The 18,750-nt window shown below is 42.7% G+C and overlaps 1 protein-coding gene across 1 annotated transcript; it reads left to right on the forward strand.

Moving 5' to 3' along the window:
* The first annotated feature begins 16,247 nt into the window (after positions 1-16,247).
* LOC130179376 (Krueppel-like factor 2) lies at positions 16,248-18,750 on the forward strand. The gene is made up of 3 exons (XM_056392316.1): positions 16,248-16,588; positions 16,870-17,782; positions 17,911-18,750. Exons 1-3 carry the CDS (start codon positions 16,517-16,519, stop codon positions 18,084-18,086), a joined length of 1,161 nt encoding a protein of 386 aa, XP_056248291.1. The 5' UTR covers positions 16,248-16,516; the 3' UTR covers positions 18,087-18,750.

Below are 18,750 nucleotides of genomic sequence, written 5' to 3' on the forward strand. Positions count from 1 at the left end.
TGTGGTTGACCTGTTAGCCTTAACATCCACTGAGGAGGCTTAATTATCAGAAGTAATGCCTCTGTTGAGAGTTAATATATACTGTGTGACACAAGAGTCGACTGACAGGCCGGCATGTTTGTCAGTGTTCGAAAATAACTGAATACATCTGCTCAAGATCCACTTCTACGATTCAGAAGTGCTTGTTGTTTACATGAGCCTCTTTCTTTCATGCTGTGACTGCCATAGTTATTTTACTTACAAAACATATGATCAGTTTATGATATATTTCATGCATCATTATGGATTAAACAACACATCACAAGAATGTTGAATACACTCGCTAATATTGACAAAACACACTAAAGGCGCCATTCTGCGTAATTAATTTGTAACTTTTGATAATAGATTACACTTTGCTGACAATATTTACTCTTTTGTCAGATGGGGCAGGCATATTTTTACATAGCTTTTACACTGTGTTACTTCTGCTTACTTTTATTTGGCAACACCAGCGGCTAATGATGGTAACAGCAAGTATGTTTTAATAATACACAGTAAGGCCCTGTCCAAAAACATTCCCTATATTACTCAGTCACTACTCCCGATGCAACACTCAATAGTGAGCAGTAAATTGAGATTTCGGATACATATGAATCACTCAGTCATTTTGCCTCATCACTGACAGCTGATGTTTCATACAACTGCAACTTTTGCGTCTCTAAAATGTGAAGCATTGCACTGTAGGATTTTTAGCAAATAAAACAGCAGACAGTGAAGTATACTGTATAGCAGGTAGGGGGTGATTTCAAACACAGCCCAGGTCCCAGATAGTCCATCGAAAGGACACAGTTGCCAACCACCACTTGGGGCAGCAAACACAGTCTGGACTACTACTCTGTCAGAAAGAAGGCATTCAACCATGAGGTTAATCACAATAATACTGAACTCATGATTAAGAAATGTTGTCTCCCACATAGCTTTGAATGCATGCAAGCGTCACGTAAGCTACGTGCCTCCTTTCCTGTGAATCCTTTGTTTATGACCAGCAACACCAGCAACAGTGAAATCTATTATGGAGAGAGACAGTGAAAGCGCCTCAACATTAATCCTTTTTACTTCTACTGTAAATTTTATTTACCATAACATTCAGTCAGTTTTTACACTGTAATATTTCTCATGGTTAAATAATGACCTGTGTATGTCCTTCATCATTTATGTTTTTGTTTTTTTTGTGAAATTAGCCCAAACAAAACTAAAGAATTAGGCAAAATGTTATTTCTTCTGTTGAATGGGACAGTTTTTGAGGAGAAATGCAGGCTTACAGCTTTTAGGTAAAACCACATTTTCACTCTGGAATTTTGATTCTCAGGAGAAGTCATCAGTCAAACGGAGGACAAGACTGAGTTGTAGTTCCTTTAATCTCAAGAGACAGCGCCAACAGTCCCACTTTAAGTGTAGATAGAGATATTCCCAGATGAGGCTTAGACAGGCCTAACCCCGAATGATGAATTAGGCTATTCACTTCTCCCGAATCCACACAGACCTCTGTGTGTTTTGTCACATGAAAACACAAGGTTGCCTCTTGTACCCCAGGCCCAAGTATGTAAAAACAGAGGAAATAGCTGAAAGAAAAGGTGTCATTTTTCTTCATCTGAAAGAGCATGTGTGAGTGTGTGTGTGTGAGTGTGAGTGTGTGTGCGCATGTACAAGTCAGAGAAGGAGAGTGAGAAAAAGTGAGAGCGCCTGCATGCGTGAGAGGCATATGGAGGGAAAGTGAGAGCGCGAAGAGAGAAAGAGAAACCGGCCTCTAATTCGCTGATCTCAGCTGATTACATTTTCCCGTCCAGACGGTAGACATTCCTACAACCTGTGGCCACAACCATCGGGCCCCTCGGTTTTAACTCTGCAGCAGAGTCACATTAGAGGTAAACAAGCATGAGTCTATGCAGGCCACAGAAACAGGTGGGCGTGAGGGCCGAGACTAGTCACTGCAACCCTGTAAGAGGTCAGCAGACAGAACATTTTCCCTAGAAGTTTTGAGAGATAACATGAGGATGCAGGCTCCGAGGATTTCTAACGGTTTGTACATCAGATTTTCTGACAGATGTCCAAAAGGAAAAAAAAAAAAAAAAGATTCCCATGGGGTTTCTGTTTGTTTATATGGCTGTGAAAATACAGCATCTGTGCCTCAAAGAGTTAAACATGAGATCTGTCGGCTGCTCTAAATACAACCTTGGAACGTGATCTGCCTGAGTTGATCAGAGTGAAGCTGTCATTCCCACAGGGAGTAAACCACTTCATCTCAGGGTTGGCACCGGCATGTGAAACAGCAGGATCTGCTGTCGGCCCCCGCCTGCGACACGAGGAAGACATGACACGGCAGAAATGAGTCAGAATCACAATTCATCCATGTTGTGTGTGTATGTGTGTGTGTCTGTGCGTGTGCGCACGTATGTGTGTGCTGCGACTCGAGTAACTCGTCCTGCCAGTCTTGTGTGGCGCTGTATCTCAACTGGTGGAAGAAGTATTCGGATCTTGATTAAAAGTACCAATAAAGAAATTGTTATAAAAGTATTTCAAAGTAAAAGTGTTGCTTTCATAATCCTGCTTAAGAACAGATGTACTGGCAGTAAAATGTACTTGAAGTATCAACAGTACTTGTTATGCAGTTAGTTACACAGTTATTTGTTTAAATGAAAGTTTAGAGGGGAAATCCTTTCTGGTGAAACTGATAACAACTTACAGACATATGAAACATGACAAAGAACCCCAAAGAGATGCAGCTTTTTTTTTCTTTTCTTTTTGGTTTTTTAGGTTTGGAACAATTGGTTTGAACTTTTATATGTGATGTATTTTATAAACTTATCGTGTGTTTTTTAATGTAAAATCTTCACTTGATAAGTAAGAACTACAGCTCTCAAATCAATGTAGTGGAATAAAAAGTAATGTTCTTCCTCTGAAATATAATGAAGTATCAAATGGAAATAACTAAAGTAGATGCACTTAGTGTGACCCACTGCTGTACACCACACATACACAGTCAAAACACACACCTCACCCCAACGACGACAGAATCAGTTTTTCCGCCACGAAGGGCACAAAGGTCAGGGAAACACTGGCAGTGTTTCAACAAGCCCCCCATAACAACCCCCCCCCCTGCTCCTCAGCAGGCTGCACGTTTACTATCAACAGGAAACATCTTTCACGGCACAGGAAGTGTTACTCTCTAATTGGCCTGATGTGATTCAATGACCAGGCTGCTCTCAGCCAATGGGAGGGGGCTTATTTTAAGAGGAGGTATAAAAGGGAAGAAAAGCCTTTCCAAAAAGCTCAGATGGAACAGAGTTCTCACACTGACTACATGGTGTGCTTTCGGCTCAACTTCTGCAAAATTGTGAAGACTGTACATAGACACATTACTAAGCACATCTGGTTTCATTGTTGTTTCATGGATCCCATAACACATCGTGAAACCACAGTCTAAGCAAAAGAAGATGGGGGGGAAACCCAGAGTGCAAAAAAAAATTTGACCTCATTATGATTCTGCAGTCTTGGCATATGCATTCCTCCTCGCACATTTTATGAACAGAGAAAAATGATCCATGTATCCAGTAGCCTGTAATATATCAAATCATAAATCATACAGAAGCTAACAGGCGTATGAAGGTGAGAGGAAGGCCCCGTTGAGAAGGATTTACTGTTACTTTTTTCACATTTGGAGCTCTGCCTCATGACGGAGCAGTTACCCCCTCAGCTGCCACTGATGCCACAATCTCTTTTTTTTTTTTTTCTTTTTTACTCTGCACATTCCTAAAGGTGACTGTTCTTGCCAACTTTGAGATTTTTTTTTTCTTTGCTGCTTCAATGGACTGCAAGAGGCATGAGAGCAGAGCCAAAAATATCATTACACAGAGGGTGACATTAGGAGAGAGCGGCCAAGCAACGGGGAACTATGACGGAGTTCCCTGATTAGTGACTTACAATACAGAAACAAAGGGCCTCTGAAATCACAGGAAACAGAACAATCAAAGAGCCGGTGCACATTCCAAGAAAAGCAGTACACCGCAGAAACACAACGTGATCCAGGACATAGCTGCGTCTGAACGTCTGATGAAAGCTTCAGCTTAGCAAGTACAGTGAATTATTACTAAAGAATGACACCAAGGACGGGGCAAATAGCTGAAATCAGATTCTATCTTTGATCGCTGTTCCTCACATTTTCCTGCTGAGGGAGCGAAAATCACAAGAAGAAATGAATCTAAGCCATATTTGGACAAGAGCTGACCCTAATTATAACCTCCACACTGTTTGAATCGGTCTTATAATCTCAGTGACAGGTATTTTCATACACTTGCAGATGCAAAACCTCCAAACCCTCAATACCGTGGGGTCCCCAACCCCCCCAAAAAAACACCACCACGGCCCACACAGCTTCCCCGTGATCCATCAGATCTCAGCCTGGATTCAGGAAATAACTGGCTCCTTCCTTTTCTCCAAAATGGCAGCTTTGTTTCCGCAGCATTGGTTTGCTGGATTAGAACAATTCCCCACCAGCCCATAATTTGTGGGATTCTCATAACACGACACACCCTGCCATACATTTCCATTATAACCCCATTTTGTCCTCTGATGAGGATATTTCAGGATAAAGAAGGACATAGCTGGTTTTTGGTGAAGGACCCCTTTGCTTGTGGGGGGCTGCTTTGGGTTACAGGCTCCATGGATGAGCTTCTGGCCTCTAAATGTCTCACGTTTCTCCTCAGTTCTTCAGTTAACAGGTAACAGCAGGGTTGGGTGGAAAACCTTCAATGTGGTCGCACAAATTCTAGCTCAAGTAGAGATGAAGGGGATCTATTTTCAGCAAAATGTGCTGTTTATCTCTGTGTGTAAAACCAGTGGGGAACCTTTTCCCCCACAAGTCAGGCCCACTTCTCTAACTTCTCTAACACGTGACTATCTATGCGATGCAGCTGCTAGATTATCTGTTTTCTCATTTCTCGTTTTAAAGTCTTTTTCTTTTTTCTTTTTCAACCAATTGATCAGCAATAACTAGTTGATGAATTGAAACATAATACTTTCTGTGTCTCTCTACAGGATTAGAAGTATGATCTATTGGGAATCCCTCGTCGCAGGTATCAAATGCAGAGAACAGAACAAGCTGTGAGTCCTCTCTCTGTGTTTCCTGTCCAACAGCGTATCAGTCAGGCTTGTGCAACGCAATGGGGCGAGGGCCAAAAGTGCCAGATGAGTATAAATCTTAGCAGAGTCGACCTCAGAGTGTGCAAAAACGAATGAGGGCCCAGCAGTTCCCTTGGCTCACTCAAGACTCACACATTATATACACAACTGGTGTACATGTGTTCCAGTTAATCCCTGATTTGAAAGACAACATTCGACATGAGCCTCAGCGCAGGCAAGAATGTGGTGTCTCTGTCGCGGGCGTCCATGCTGCCGAGCCGATCGTAGACAAAGCACAAAAGAAAGACGCACAGATCAAGAGACAATGTGAACGCAGATCTCAGTCTTGATCTGGTGTTTAAGCTGAGCAGGAAGATTACAGAAACCTCAACACATATCACTCAGAAATAAAGTGTTGTTGTTTTATTCCATTACACCATCGCTCCATAAACAAAGCAACAACATTCACACATGAAGCTGCACTGGCACACACACACACACACACACACACACGCACACGCACATGCACACGCACACGCACACGCACACACACAGACACATACACACACAAATCCAAATGTTATTGATTATTGCATTCTTGCTGAATCTTTATATAGATACCAACTCCAAAAGGGGCACTACATTGAGCAGAGAGGAACTGTGATTGTTCATTGCAAACATGCAAGCTACCTCAGTTTGCGTTAACCCACAACACACAAATGCTCACGCTCACACACACGAAACACACACTTCAGGAAACTATGGCCAAACTGTGAGAAGATTCACTGTTCGAAAAACAGGAAGTGGTTACCAGCTGCATTAAACCAGAGTACACCTCTGTAATACTTACTCTTAAAATACACTGGCAACCTACTATCTGACTTCTTTAAAAGGGTAAAGCAGAACTGAGAAAACTGTTTCACCACCTTCTCAAATTGAATTTTTTATTTGTTTTATTTGCATAAGAGACAGATGACAGTTCAAACATGCACATTATTCAAGTAGTCACATTTGTGTTGGAATGCAGTTCCTCAAAGAAGCTGTCTCTTGTCATTAGAAAGTTGTACTCACATGCATGTGAGCCCTTGTCAAAGAACATCTCTATCCCTTTAACAAAAGAATGTCTGAATTGCATAAGATGCCAGGCAGGTAGATTAGCAGAAGCTTATTCTCCTGCACCGTGTCTGTGCCTCGGGTTAAACAGAGCAGCTGCATTTGAGAGTGTCACCCAGAGCTGCAGGGTTTTCCTTCCAAATGAGAGCACATGCATTTATGGATCAAGTATGTTTATCCTCTCAGCCCGCGCCGCAGGTTGAAGTACATGACCTGTCCTGCTGCAGAGAAGTGCCCGGACACGCTGACAATCGTGAGGGCTCAGATCGGAACAAAAAACAAGAAGGGCATGACTTGAGCCGAAGAGTCATTACCTGAGCCGTTAGTGTCAAAGGACAACACAGGCAACAGGTCTCGTGAAGAGCCTGTGTGAGAACAGGTTCTGACAGTTGAGCTGAGCTGCAAACAAGCCAGGCCTGTTAAGTGCTTAAGGAGAACTCAGGTGAGTTTTAAGCGGTCAGTCAAGGTTGAGAAGGTTGAGACCTCAAGCTCTCCAGAGGTCATGGACTCAGAGAGTCAGCCGCTTTAACTTTTGACCTCTCAAGAAGCCTCAGAGACGTGGTCAAAGGGTCAGATGTTGAGGAGTGACAGTTGCACTGTATCGGCTTTCCCCGCACAGTCACAGCACATGCCGTTGCTAAGCACTGGGTGTGTGTGTATGTGTATTCACAACGTGTTGCACTTACTATTCACTATGACAGCACAAGATGATCACATATTTTGGGAACAGCTGGTTGATGAATAAGAGACTCACCACGGTACGTCAACAGTCCGTCACTGTAGTAATAACCTCGGCCATTCACAAACACACATGACCCTGCCTCAACATATTACAAAAATATGCATTGAAACCTGAACTAGACATACCAGTTGATTACATATAAAGTTCTGTAACTACCGTCATTCTTTTTCTTTTGTCAGATGGTGTCATCTTCTTACATTTCAACGCTTTTTTATGCTTTTAGTTTAGTCTTCACTCCTCAGCATTTCAGCTATGATAAGAACCAGCCCCCGTTTATTTTCACCCCACAAAAAGCCCGTAAATTACCGTCTGATCAATGGTGGGCCCCATTCAGGAAATGAGTGAACAGGCACAGATGATTCAAGAGATACAGGTTATTAAAGAGCAGCGGGGGAAAGGGGGAGTTTGAAGTAAACCAGTCGGGTGAGGCCCCTGAGCCATTACAGTAGGTTAATTATACCTTAGTTGAAGTGTTAAATAGACCAGTAACCTGCGCTTTGGTGCCATTTATTGAAGCCAGGTGTAGTAAATAAATCAATTAGGTATGTGGCTTCAGAAGTAATTTGACTCACTTCACTCCTTGGGGGAGTTTTCGAAGCTGTCTCTGACTTTATGTCGGGTATCATGTGGGTATTTTCACTTCTGCTACAGTAGTAAAACACTACTGTATTTAAAATAGATGGAAATCCTCCAACTGTAAACAACTTTGTACAGATTTTAAATCAGGTTAAACCAGTGGATTGCACATAGCCACAAAAGTAACTGCTGAAAGTTTTAGAGGAAACCGACATGCGGCTCAGTAAACCACTCTCTCCGTTGAGGTAGCACACTTCACTCATGATGAACTGAATATTTTACATTGGTGTGGATTCGCCCTGTGCATCGCGGACCCACCTGGTTAGCTGACAAAACCACACTACAAACACCAATTCCTGTCAGCAGCCTCAAAGTGAAAGAGGGACACATCAAAATCTGAATGCTGCGCGTGCCAAATGGTCGGTACACACCGGATCTCGTTTTTTTGTCAACCACAGGTTGTTATCTTCTCTGGCTTTTTGCAGCCAAACCCAAAAATCTAAATTACTCAGTTGCAGATACACCCTCAGCACCTGAACACTCCCTTTAACTGTTCTAACTGTCCAAAGCAGAAAGGGCACTGATTTAGTTGTTGCACCCAGAAATCACCTCACCGTCAACTCAGCTCAAACTGAATCCCACATTGCAGCAACCATTTAAAAAAAAATATCAATCAAACAGTAATGTGGTTTAGATATTACACTGTGCAAGCAAAAAGGTAGTGATACTGAATATACTCCACTAGATACAATCTGTCAGTATCTTTCTCACCCCTCACCCGCTTGAGAAACAGGGGTGTTTTATAGCAGCTTGACTCGGGGTTAATGTCCCTGTGCTCCTTTGGAGATAGCATCTGTAATGTGCAGAGGAACGCGTCTGACCCCCTGAGTGTCACAGCTTGATGAGTTATTGACTGACTGGATGCTGGACGGCTTGCAGGCGAACTTGTGATGCTTCCTGGCCTTGAGACATACAGAAGAGCAGAATCCACCTGTGTGGATTTGAGTTTCTGTAATTACTCTGACTGAGGCAGCTGCCAAGGCAGATATTTGGAAAAGGATTATGAATTTGGGGAAATAAAGTGTGTCATTAAATGGGTATTCCAGCAATTTAGTATTACAATTTCACAAATTTCACAAAAAAAAAAAAAATAGAACAGTCAAATTGAAGCAACATTGGTAGACATATTCTGAATTTTATTCAAACTCCCAAAATGCTGGTTCTTTCCCATAATGCAGGCTGATAGTGGCTTTTATCAGATCCTCTCTACCTTCTTAACCAGTCAGTCACATACTGGCGAACGTGCTTACAGGGGGGGAGAGATGCTGTGGTTGTGGTATACAGTAGCTCCTCCCCTGTGCTATTCCTGCATTATACATATAATGTATACATTATACAGTAGTTTTTATAGACCAAGTGTGACAACTAAACTGAACTTCATGTGTAAAATCAGTGGAGTGCGTCTTATCATAAAATCATAAAGATCAACACGAGTCTTTGGAACTTCTTCTGGCCCGTCTTTGGCCCCGATCCTGAGAGTGACAAACTTTTCTCATATAGATTTAGTCACATATCCCAGCTGAAGCCTGATACAGACACATCTCTACCTTTTGACCCTTGTACATGACACTTCAGCTGATGACCTGTCACTGCCTCCCACTAGATTTCAAATACGATAACTACCATTCACTACGTAGTTCCCTCATTTCACCATCACGTTGCAAGTCACAATCACTCATTTCCCACACAAACCACCAATAAGCTCCTGACAGGTTGGGTTGAAATTGCATCAGGCTTTTGGCCTTTTAAGAGACCCGTGCTTTCAATGTCATCCATTTAGCAAAACAACCCCGTTCAGGAGTACAGGATCAATATCCACTCTCTGAAAGAGCGTGGTTCTGTGAAAACAGACGAGTGCACTCAAGGAATCGTAACCAGGTGTAGGGGAGGAAATACCTGGAGCATTCCTTGCTGCAGGAATGTTTTTATTAGCCTTTTTACAAATGTCGCCATTTCGAGGTGTGTACACTATAAAGTGCACTGCAGGCTGGATCGCTCAATCAAGCAGAGCGTGGCTTCAATGGAGAACCTGTGTCAAGGCCGGGGTTATGCTATTTGAACAGCTGGCACAGTTTAGTTCGGCATGTTCAAATGTGCACTGGTCCGAAGCTGTCGTACCACACCGAGGAAAAAAACACACGCCTCCCCCAGGTTTCAGCAGGATAGACTCCACTTTATACAGTGTCATCATAATCAAAGCGTTGATCGAACAGTTGACATGCTGACACTAGACACATGCAAACAGAGCAGAAAAGGCCTAATAACGTCTCATTTTCAATCAAATCATTTTCACATGCACAGTCAATAAGTTTTGACGTGATAGTTTCACATTTTGAGAAACGTGCTTATTCACTTTCTTGCCGGGAGTTGGATCAGAAGATCGATATCGTGTTTTCCAGTAAATATGGAGCTACAGCAGCTGAGCTTAGTTCAGGGACTGGAAATGGGGGGAAACGGCTAGTCTGGTTCTGTCCCGTAAAACCACAAATTGTTGTTTTTCCATACCTATATACACACGAATTCAACAAACAAGATATAATGTGTTAATTAGTGAGCTTTAGAGGTGCTGTTAAATGGATTTTGTAAGCTTCTGGCAGAGCTTGGCCAGCTGTGTTCCCCTGTCTCCAGTGTTTGTGCTAAGCTAAGCGAATTGGTTTCTGGTTATACTTTCATATTTAGCTTATAAACCTGAGAGTGGTCTCAATCCTCTTAATTAACTCTCGATGAGAAAAAGTGAATAAAAGTATGTTCCAAAAAGGCAAATTATTCCTCTGAGGTGAAAAGCAGGTATGACAAATATTTCCAATAGTAAAATAACTTGTATTTCATGATGTGCGTTGAGCCTGACCAGCTCTTTGAATTGTCATGTGTCCAAAGGCCGGTCTGAAAATGTTCCAGTGCTTTCAGAGTGGCCCACTTCAAGCCCCTGAGAGCCTGCCTATTCTCATTTATCAAATAAAAAGCACCTTTCTTTGCACTATGGAGAGAAAAAAACATTTTCTCAGCCAGTGAAGCCATGTGTGTGTGGTGTGACGAGTGGGACCGGTATGATTCCTGGTGTTAACAGCTAATAAATTGGGGCCCATCCCCCCGGTGCTCTACTGGCTCAATTATATCCACATGTAGCCATTATTCCTGCCATGTTAGCCGGAGTGAGCTGCATATTTTTAAAAGGTGGGTTTCCATAACACTTGCTGAAAGCTACGTTGGTTGTCGAGACACATGTTTGGGTTCTGTGGAAGCCAGACGCTTGCTGTTTTAATGCAGAGCTGCTGTTGAACGCCGCATGGAACCAGTGTGCACCCCTTTGTTTTCAAACGTCTCACCTCAGTAATGTGTGTACAGACGATAAACAGGTTTATTACCTGAATAAAGTCGCAAACTGAAAAACCTTTCCCCACAGAGAAAAGAAAGAGGAGTGTTTTTCCCCCTCAGTTCTTGGGTATTTCAACACTTTTCAACACTACATCTGACAGGGCAGTTTATTAAATACACCTGCCTAAAACGAATGCAGCCTATTACAACACTGCAATAAATCTTCTCTTCATGTAGTTCGTCATGTTCAACTGTATTGCGTTATACTGAGAAGCGTGTCTAATATTTAGTCTATCTTTATTTTTTATTAATTGGTTGTACCAAATGTTAGATACACCTCTCAGTATTTGAGCATTCGATAACCCTACCCTTTCTATTACAGTCAGTGTTCTCAATAAAAAACCATCAATTACACTAAAATATCAAAATATTGAAGTGATGTTTGTCCGGGTGATGAAGGTTGACAGTATATTAGTTGGTCTATCCCAGTATCAACTGGTTTACTTTTGCATCTTAACAATGTAAACAACCGGCCAGTGTTATGCAACACACTATTCAAATTAGTGCAGTGCAATTAACCCTTGTAAATACTGTAGGTTACTGGGAGCTCTGTTTGGTGACAGTTATCTTTAACAGTGAAACTCAGTTGCTCTTTAGTTATGTTAATTCGCTAAAGATACGTAGCTGCATGCTTCCCAGCAGGTATAAATGTGTTTTCTCTGTCTTGTGTTTTTAGCAAATGTTTGAAGGTTTCTGGAATTGGAGTAGGACTGGAGCCAGCTCTTTGAATGTCACGCAGATGGCGCGTGCCAACCTTTTTCTCCTAAACATTCCCCCACCCCACCCCCCCACCCACCACCCCCCACCCCTCGTCCCCCTTCCTTTTCCAACAGGGGGATGGAGAGCCTCAATGCTATCATTCTTTGATTCTGTTTGAATCTGGCCGCGTGTGAGCAGGAAAAGGAGCCAAACGTGCTTCCTGAGTTGTCCGGGGGGGAAACGCTGTAATAAGCAAGGGGTGGGTGGTTAAAAATAACTGGGCTATATAAGCCCAGAGCAGGATCCCACTCACTCTCAAACTCTCACTGACTCTCACTCAGTCAGGACGTCCCATGCAGGCCCAGCGCTACCTCTCACACTTACACACTGTTTTTCCATGGAAGCTAGTGGAGTACGCCACATGAGGCAGAGCTGATCCTCACCGCAGTGACGGAATACTTACAGACCTGACACAGACATGATGCATGCCTAAATTCATGTCACTGACAGCCCAATAACAACTTGTATGTGACAACACAGGGTCTCGTCCTGGAGAATATGAGACATACATCTATACAATGAGCCATACAACCCCCAGTTTTTGGCACCTTGTGGAAGCAAATGCAAAATAACGAGGAAATGACACTGTTTAACTGTTAACAAGAAGCCGCGCTGTTTGTGGGGCATGTATATTATACTTCTTTTAGAAAAGCATAAGTGAAAGGATGAGGTGGAAGTACAGCAACTTTATTGTTTTACATATAGGAGTCATGCTTTTGTCGTATCGCTCACAATTATAGTGAGTCCTTTTTCCTTTCTTTTTTTCTTTATTTCCAAGAAAGACACCAAAATAGGCTGCATCCTTTTTGTTGTAATGTTATATCTCAAAATAAAAGATGCAAGTGACAAAAAAAAAAAAGTCTTAATGACCCCCCTCACATACAAGCTCTGCTATTGTGAAATGATGCGCATGTTTCCCAATGGTAAAACTATTGTGTAAATCTCAATTCAGGGAAAGAGATTTACAGAGGCTTCGGTGGAAACGTTGCGCATCCATGCTCAACAATTGTTTGATAATGTGATTTCAGTGGTTCCTCTTCTGCAGGAAAGGGTAGTCAAATGTGCAGGTCATCCAAAGTGCTGCAGGTTGGGAGAAATTGATTTGACTTAAGGACACAGGGTCAAGAATTTGTGGAGGACACTGAATCCCCACCAGCTCCGAGGTGTTTGTCCTTGTTTGGACCTTTGAACTGTGCGCAGATGGGGGCAAGCAAAAGGAGAATTTCCCTACAGGGATCAATTAAGTCCCACTTCTTTATGGACTCCTCACAGATCTCTTTAACTGAAACCTCCATTGAGAAATGTTTTTTATGTGGGCTGCTGCAGTCAAAAGAGTGTCCCACCCATCATATGCAAGGCCCCGAACATTCGCCCAATTTGCCCAAATAAAATTCTCTCGTCGGGTACGTACACTTCTCCACAGGAAGTGACGGATCAGAATGAAATACAAACCTGTCTCTTAAACGTCACACGAATTAGTGAGTGCTCCCTCCGAGGGAAACACTGGACCTGCCAGGTACAGCTTTCTTTTCTTTTCTTTTCTTTTTTCTTTTTTTTTTTTGCTTCTCTCATCCCTTTGCTACACTTCACCGAGCAGTGCACGCTGTGAGCAGTTTCACATGATTTCAGGCTACTCGAGTGCAAATGTTTCGGTCCTCTCAGGCTGACGTTTGAATCCGCCAGGTGCAGAATTGTCTAGTAAAGTCTTTATACAGTTCTGCTGCAAATCTCTGTTAACTAGGTCTGGTTACATCATGACATTTAACTGTGAGTTAATGATGGGTAAACCAGCTGCGAGAAGCTTCCATAGTTGTGAGTGAGTTTCGGTCAGGACCAGTAAGTTTACTCATTACTATAAGTAACAGTTAATTAATGAAATCACATTCTGATAATGTGGATTTATTATTTATTATGCAAATGAGAAATAATGAGTTATTATTGATTTGTGAACTCTTAGCAAGAAACTGAATAACCTAACGTTATGCAAGGTAAAAAGTTTGGACAAAAGTTTAAAATGAAGCGCAAATCGCTGAGATTATGAAAAGTTCAGTGACAAAGATATTCTGTAGACACAGCTAGATGTTCACAGCCACTAATATTCAACAGGTGAAAAATTGCAACATGGCCTCCACGGCATGGGAATTTTTCAAAACACACAAAACAGAACTGTTTTTGCAAGTAAATTATGAGATATGACCGTAACTACTAAGAGGTCAGCAGGGATTAAGTTCCTTAAAATCAAACTTTGGAGCATTACAAAGCATTGAAGGTGGCTGAGTAACAGGGGAAGTGAGAGCTCGCTCACTCTCACTGGTAGCGGAGCAGAGGAGGACTGCTACACAGAGCAGGGGTCAGAGGCAGTGGCCTTACTGGACTCCTGCTGTGTGACGCACTTTCCACTGAACACACAGTAAAGATCAGGGATCAGGATGTGGACACCTCACAGCTGCACTCACAGGGTTTCCTGGTGATGGTAGACATGACAGCTTGATGAGAGGTGGTGCATCTGTCATGTAGCGCTGAGCTTGGTTATTCTGTGTTAGGTCTGATGATCATATTCAGAACTCTTTTTTTTCCTCTTTTTTTTTTTACTGCACCTTTTGCAGAAGGGTGTAAGTGTAAGCACATAGTGTAAGAGCAGTTCTGAGGTACTTCAAATGTTTTACTTTACTTCATACTTCAATGGCACTACATTAATAGGGAATTATATGATATGTTACGACATAAAATCCAAAATAAAACATGTTAAAGTGAAAACACTTGTTTCCAATATGGTCCCAGAATGTTAAAAGACAGGGAAACATAACTCTGTGACTATTGTGCTCTTTACACTCTAAGTATATATGACAAATATATTAAACTACCCAACAGTACAGAAGGAACATTATAGCTCCACAACCAGATGAATGGCTGTTTACAGATGAATACATCAGTAATAATAATCAAGCATTGTAATATATGATGACATAATACTGACAGGGGCCATTGTGTCTGCATAATGAGTACTCTTACTTTTGAGACTTCATGTATAGTTGTCTGTTATTACTTAGTAACTCAAATAAACTTTTAAATGAAAGCCCTTTAGTGGTAATGGGATATTTGTACTCTTCTCCTTACAGTAGGCTACTTCTTTCACCTCTGCTGATGATTGTGAAAATTAATAAAACTGAAATCAATGAGAGACATGTTGTCATGTTGAGCTGTCTGTGATTATGGTCCCTGTATTTCTAAATGCAGATTTTTTATTTTATTTTTTTTTTTGAGATTTTATGCATGAATCGTTTGTTTCATATGTTATTATTGATGGAAGTGATGTATGAAGAGACACAAGAATCATCTTAAACTGTAGATTTCAAAATTCAATTTAGGCAATGGTGAGTGATTTCACAACACCCCCTTTTTTTTTTTCTTTCTTTTTTTTTTTTAAGTTTCACTTCAGGTGAAACAAAGTGCAGCTACAATTGGCCTAATGACCTCTGGAGCCAGAGGATTCCTGCTGAGAAAACCCTCTGACCGTCCTCATGTCAGAAACCAGACCCCTCCGCAGAAACAGCAACAAGCAGGCGGGAGTTGTGATGTAAATTTGACCCCAGTCGACACAGCAGCCCCCTCGTCCGCCATTTACACCTGAATGGGACGTTACCTTAAATCATGTTTACATCACGAGTGTTTAGAGCGTTAAAAAGCCGTGGTAACCGTTTCAGACGAGCCTGGCGCCTGTTTGGACAAGCCTGCTGTGAAAGAACAAAAACCATCTTCCATTAATGATAATGAGCCGAGAGCGAGACGCGCCAAGCAGGTGGAGACAGCGACACACAGCACACATACACACACACGTTCATATACTGCATTATTATGAACACACATTGCTTTAATATGCACGTTTCATGGACATTTTTCTAGACAAAGTCTGAAGACGGTAGAGAATTGATTTAAGAGTTTTTCTCATGGTAATGGACAGAAAACATGAATTTGGAGGCATCACATGGAAGAATTAAAAAAAAAAAATCCAATATATAGCAACAAATCTGATGGGACGTTTTTGTGGCCAGTGCCATCAGATGTGTGTGCCATGAATAATCTCTTTATAGACTTGCCTGCTCTTTATTAAATAATATTTCTTATTTCTGTGTTTTAACCCACTACTCTGATTCTACTTATATTTTCATTACTGTTCATCAAAAAAGCCACATCTCCTCAGTGTGGTGACCACTGACAGCCTTTACATTAAGTTGTTGGGGCTGCTTGCCCCCTCCCCCTGCAGTTTCTGTTATTTGGCTTGTTCTTTTCAGCAGATTACGTAAGTATCTATGGTTGCTATATTGCTCGTGTGTTTGTAATTTGCCTTCAACTTTTTTCCAGCTCCAGGATCAGGTGGGTTGGTCCGTTTGCGTCAGCCTGTGGGGGAGGGCGCGCACTTTATAGGTTCCTCTGCGCTGCTCTGTCTGTCACACAGCGCACTGAGCCCCGCTGCCTGCAGGAACCGCTTTATAAAGAGCTAAATTTACCAAACTTTACGTTGTTTCCTGAGCTCTCACAATTGGCCAGGCGTACCCGGGCAAGAGAGTTATAAGGTTGGAGGACCTCCTACCACTTTTAAACTTGTTCATGTCCTCGGAGCGCAGCTGCGGAGAGAGGCGACAGTGAAAACAGGCGCACAGACTCCGGCGCGGCTGCCGCTTCTAAACACAACGCGACTTTGACAAGAGATAGTTGATATTTCAGCAAACCATGGCCTTATCCGGAGTGATGCTACCGTCCTTTTCGACATTCTCAAACCAAAGAGAGAAAACCTGGGAAAACGTAAGTTGATAATCTTGCTTTAAAATATGTGTGAGTTGAATTCGTTTAGTTTCACCTGTTTTGATTTGGATGACAATATGAATATCTTGTAAACTGTTCCAACCAATGTTTGCTTTAAGAAAACATGGGGAAAAATTACTTATTTCTTTAGATTAAGAAAATAAAAGTCAGTAGTAGAGAGACGTGTCCAGCTGGAAATCATCTGCAGTGTCACAAACTTTTATTTGACATATTTCGTTTTACATATTATCGTATCTAATAATATGTCTTTCTTCTTTCAGAGGTGGAGAGGAGATGTGGACAAACTGGTCTCCAGCAGCTGCTCGATGCTTGAAATGGTACACAGCCTGGACAATCACAGCAAAAAGGACGACGAGGATCTGAGTAATTATTTGGATCTGGATTTTATTCTCGCCAACACAACTGGCGCAGACAGCGTGGCGGAATATGTGGGCACAGTTGAGCCCAACATGTACACAACTGGAAACTCGGTGCCATCCTACGCAGCAGACGACCATCGCTCCCCGCCGCCCCCGTACTGCGCCAGCCTCATGACAGAGCTTCTCCGCTCCGAGGGAACAAACAACTATGGCATTACGCGCAATCCCAGCGTTCAGGGGAGATTTTATGTCAACACTGCTCCTTTCCCCCGCCCGGAAAACATCAAAGTGGAGCCATCCATGGACAGTTACGGCCCTGTTTTGGGCATGGTGCCTCAGAGCTGCAGCAAAATCAAGCAAGAGGGGAACGTTTCGTGCATGATGTCCTTCGAGCAGCCCCGAGTGGCCATCTCCCCGCGGGCAGCCAGCAACATGACACCGCCTCTCAGCCCCGATGACCAGGGAGCTTCGGACTGCCAGGCACAGCTGTGCCAGCCCATGAACTTCCCTCAGAAGTATCACACGCCGGCAGCTTTCCCGCACCACCCTCAGGCTCCCCAGCTGCAGATGTCCTACCACGCTCCACACACTGCCTTTGGCATGTACGATGAAGGACTCAGCCTGCAGCCTGGCGCGCAGAGGGTTATGCTCACGCCGCCCTCATCTCCCCTCGAGCTGATGGAGTCCAAACCCAAGAGAGGACGGCGCACATGGCCGCGGAAGCGCACAGCGACGCACACTTGCACCTTCGCTGGCTGCGGTAAAACTTACACCAAGAGCTCACACCTGAAGGCACATCTCCGAACTCACACTGGTAAGTCTGAGCTCACGTCCTGCTATAATTTTTCTGTGCGCAATTACGCACGGAGCAGCGCGGTGCTATGAACCACATTTCCCGTTACAGCACGTTCTAATTATTCCCCATGTTTTCTGTCCTCGCAGGTGAGAAGCCATACCACTGCAGCTGGGAAGGCTGTGGATGGAAATTCGCCCGTTCCGACGAGTTGACCCGTCATTTCCGCAAACACACCGGACACAGGCCTTTCCAGTGCCACCTGTGTGAGCGTGCCTTCTCCAGGTCTGACCACCTGGCCCTCCACATGAAGAGACACATGTGAAGGAGCCCACATAAGAGACTTGGGGGTTCATGGGTGGGTTGTGTTATTTTTTATTGTGATCCAACTGATGTATTTTTATTTAAACAGTTCTACACATGACCAAAGTCGTTTTTTATATAATATTGAATTTAAAAAAAAGTTTTAGTGTTATTATTTTCTAATAATGTAGCTGGTACTACTTTGGTTCTATAAAAGCTTTAGAAAAGCTTTGTTTGCTTTCGAGCAGGCAGACCAGGAAGGGGCTGGCCCTGTATATACTACTCTTCTTTGACAGAACTGGAATGCGGTGTTTAACACAAGTGCCTTTCTATGACTCTGCTACTGTAAAACTCTTCTTGACAGAAAGACATGGCCACAAAATAGTACATGTTCTTGTTGACAGGAGTGAAGTGCACATACCGATGCCTAACATGTGCAAAGACAATGTTTTATTTAAACTGCCTCAATGTCTGAATGGCCTGAGCTGTTGTATTTTGTTGCCTTCTTCCTGTATGTAGTTGTCGTTGACTTCTCTGGTGTGAAACTCTTGGATCCAGCCCCTCTGTACACTATCAGGGCTTGATGTCCTGTGCATTATTTTTTACTTAAATTTATATGAATATGTAAATGGATTTTATACTGTAAATGTGTATTTATTGTAAATATTAAAAACAATGAAATTGAA

This window comes from Seriola aureovittata, chromosome 12 (assembly GCF_021018895.1).
Source record: "Seriola aureovittata isolate HTS-2021-v1 ecotype China chromosome 12, ASM2101889v1, whole genome shotgun sequence".
Taxonomy (NCBI): Eukaryota; Metazoa; Chordata; class Actinopteri; order Carangiformes; family Carangidae; genus Seriola; species Seriola aureovittata.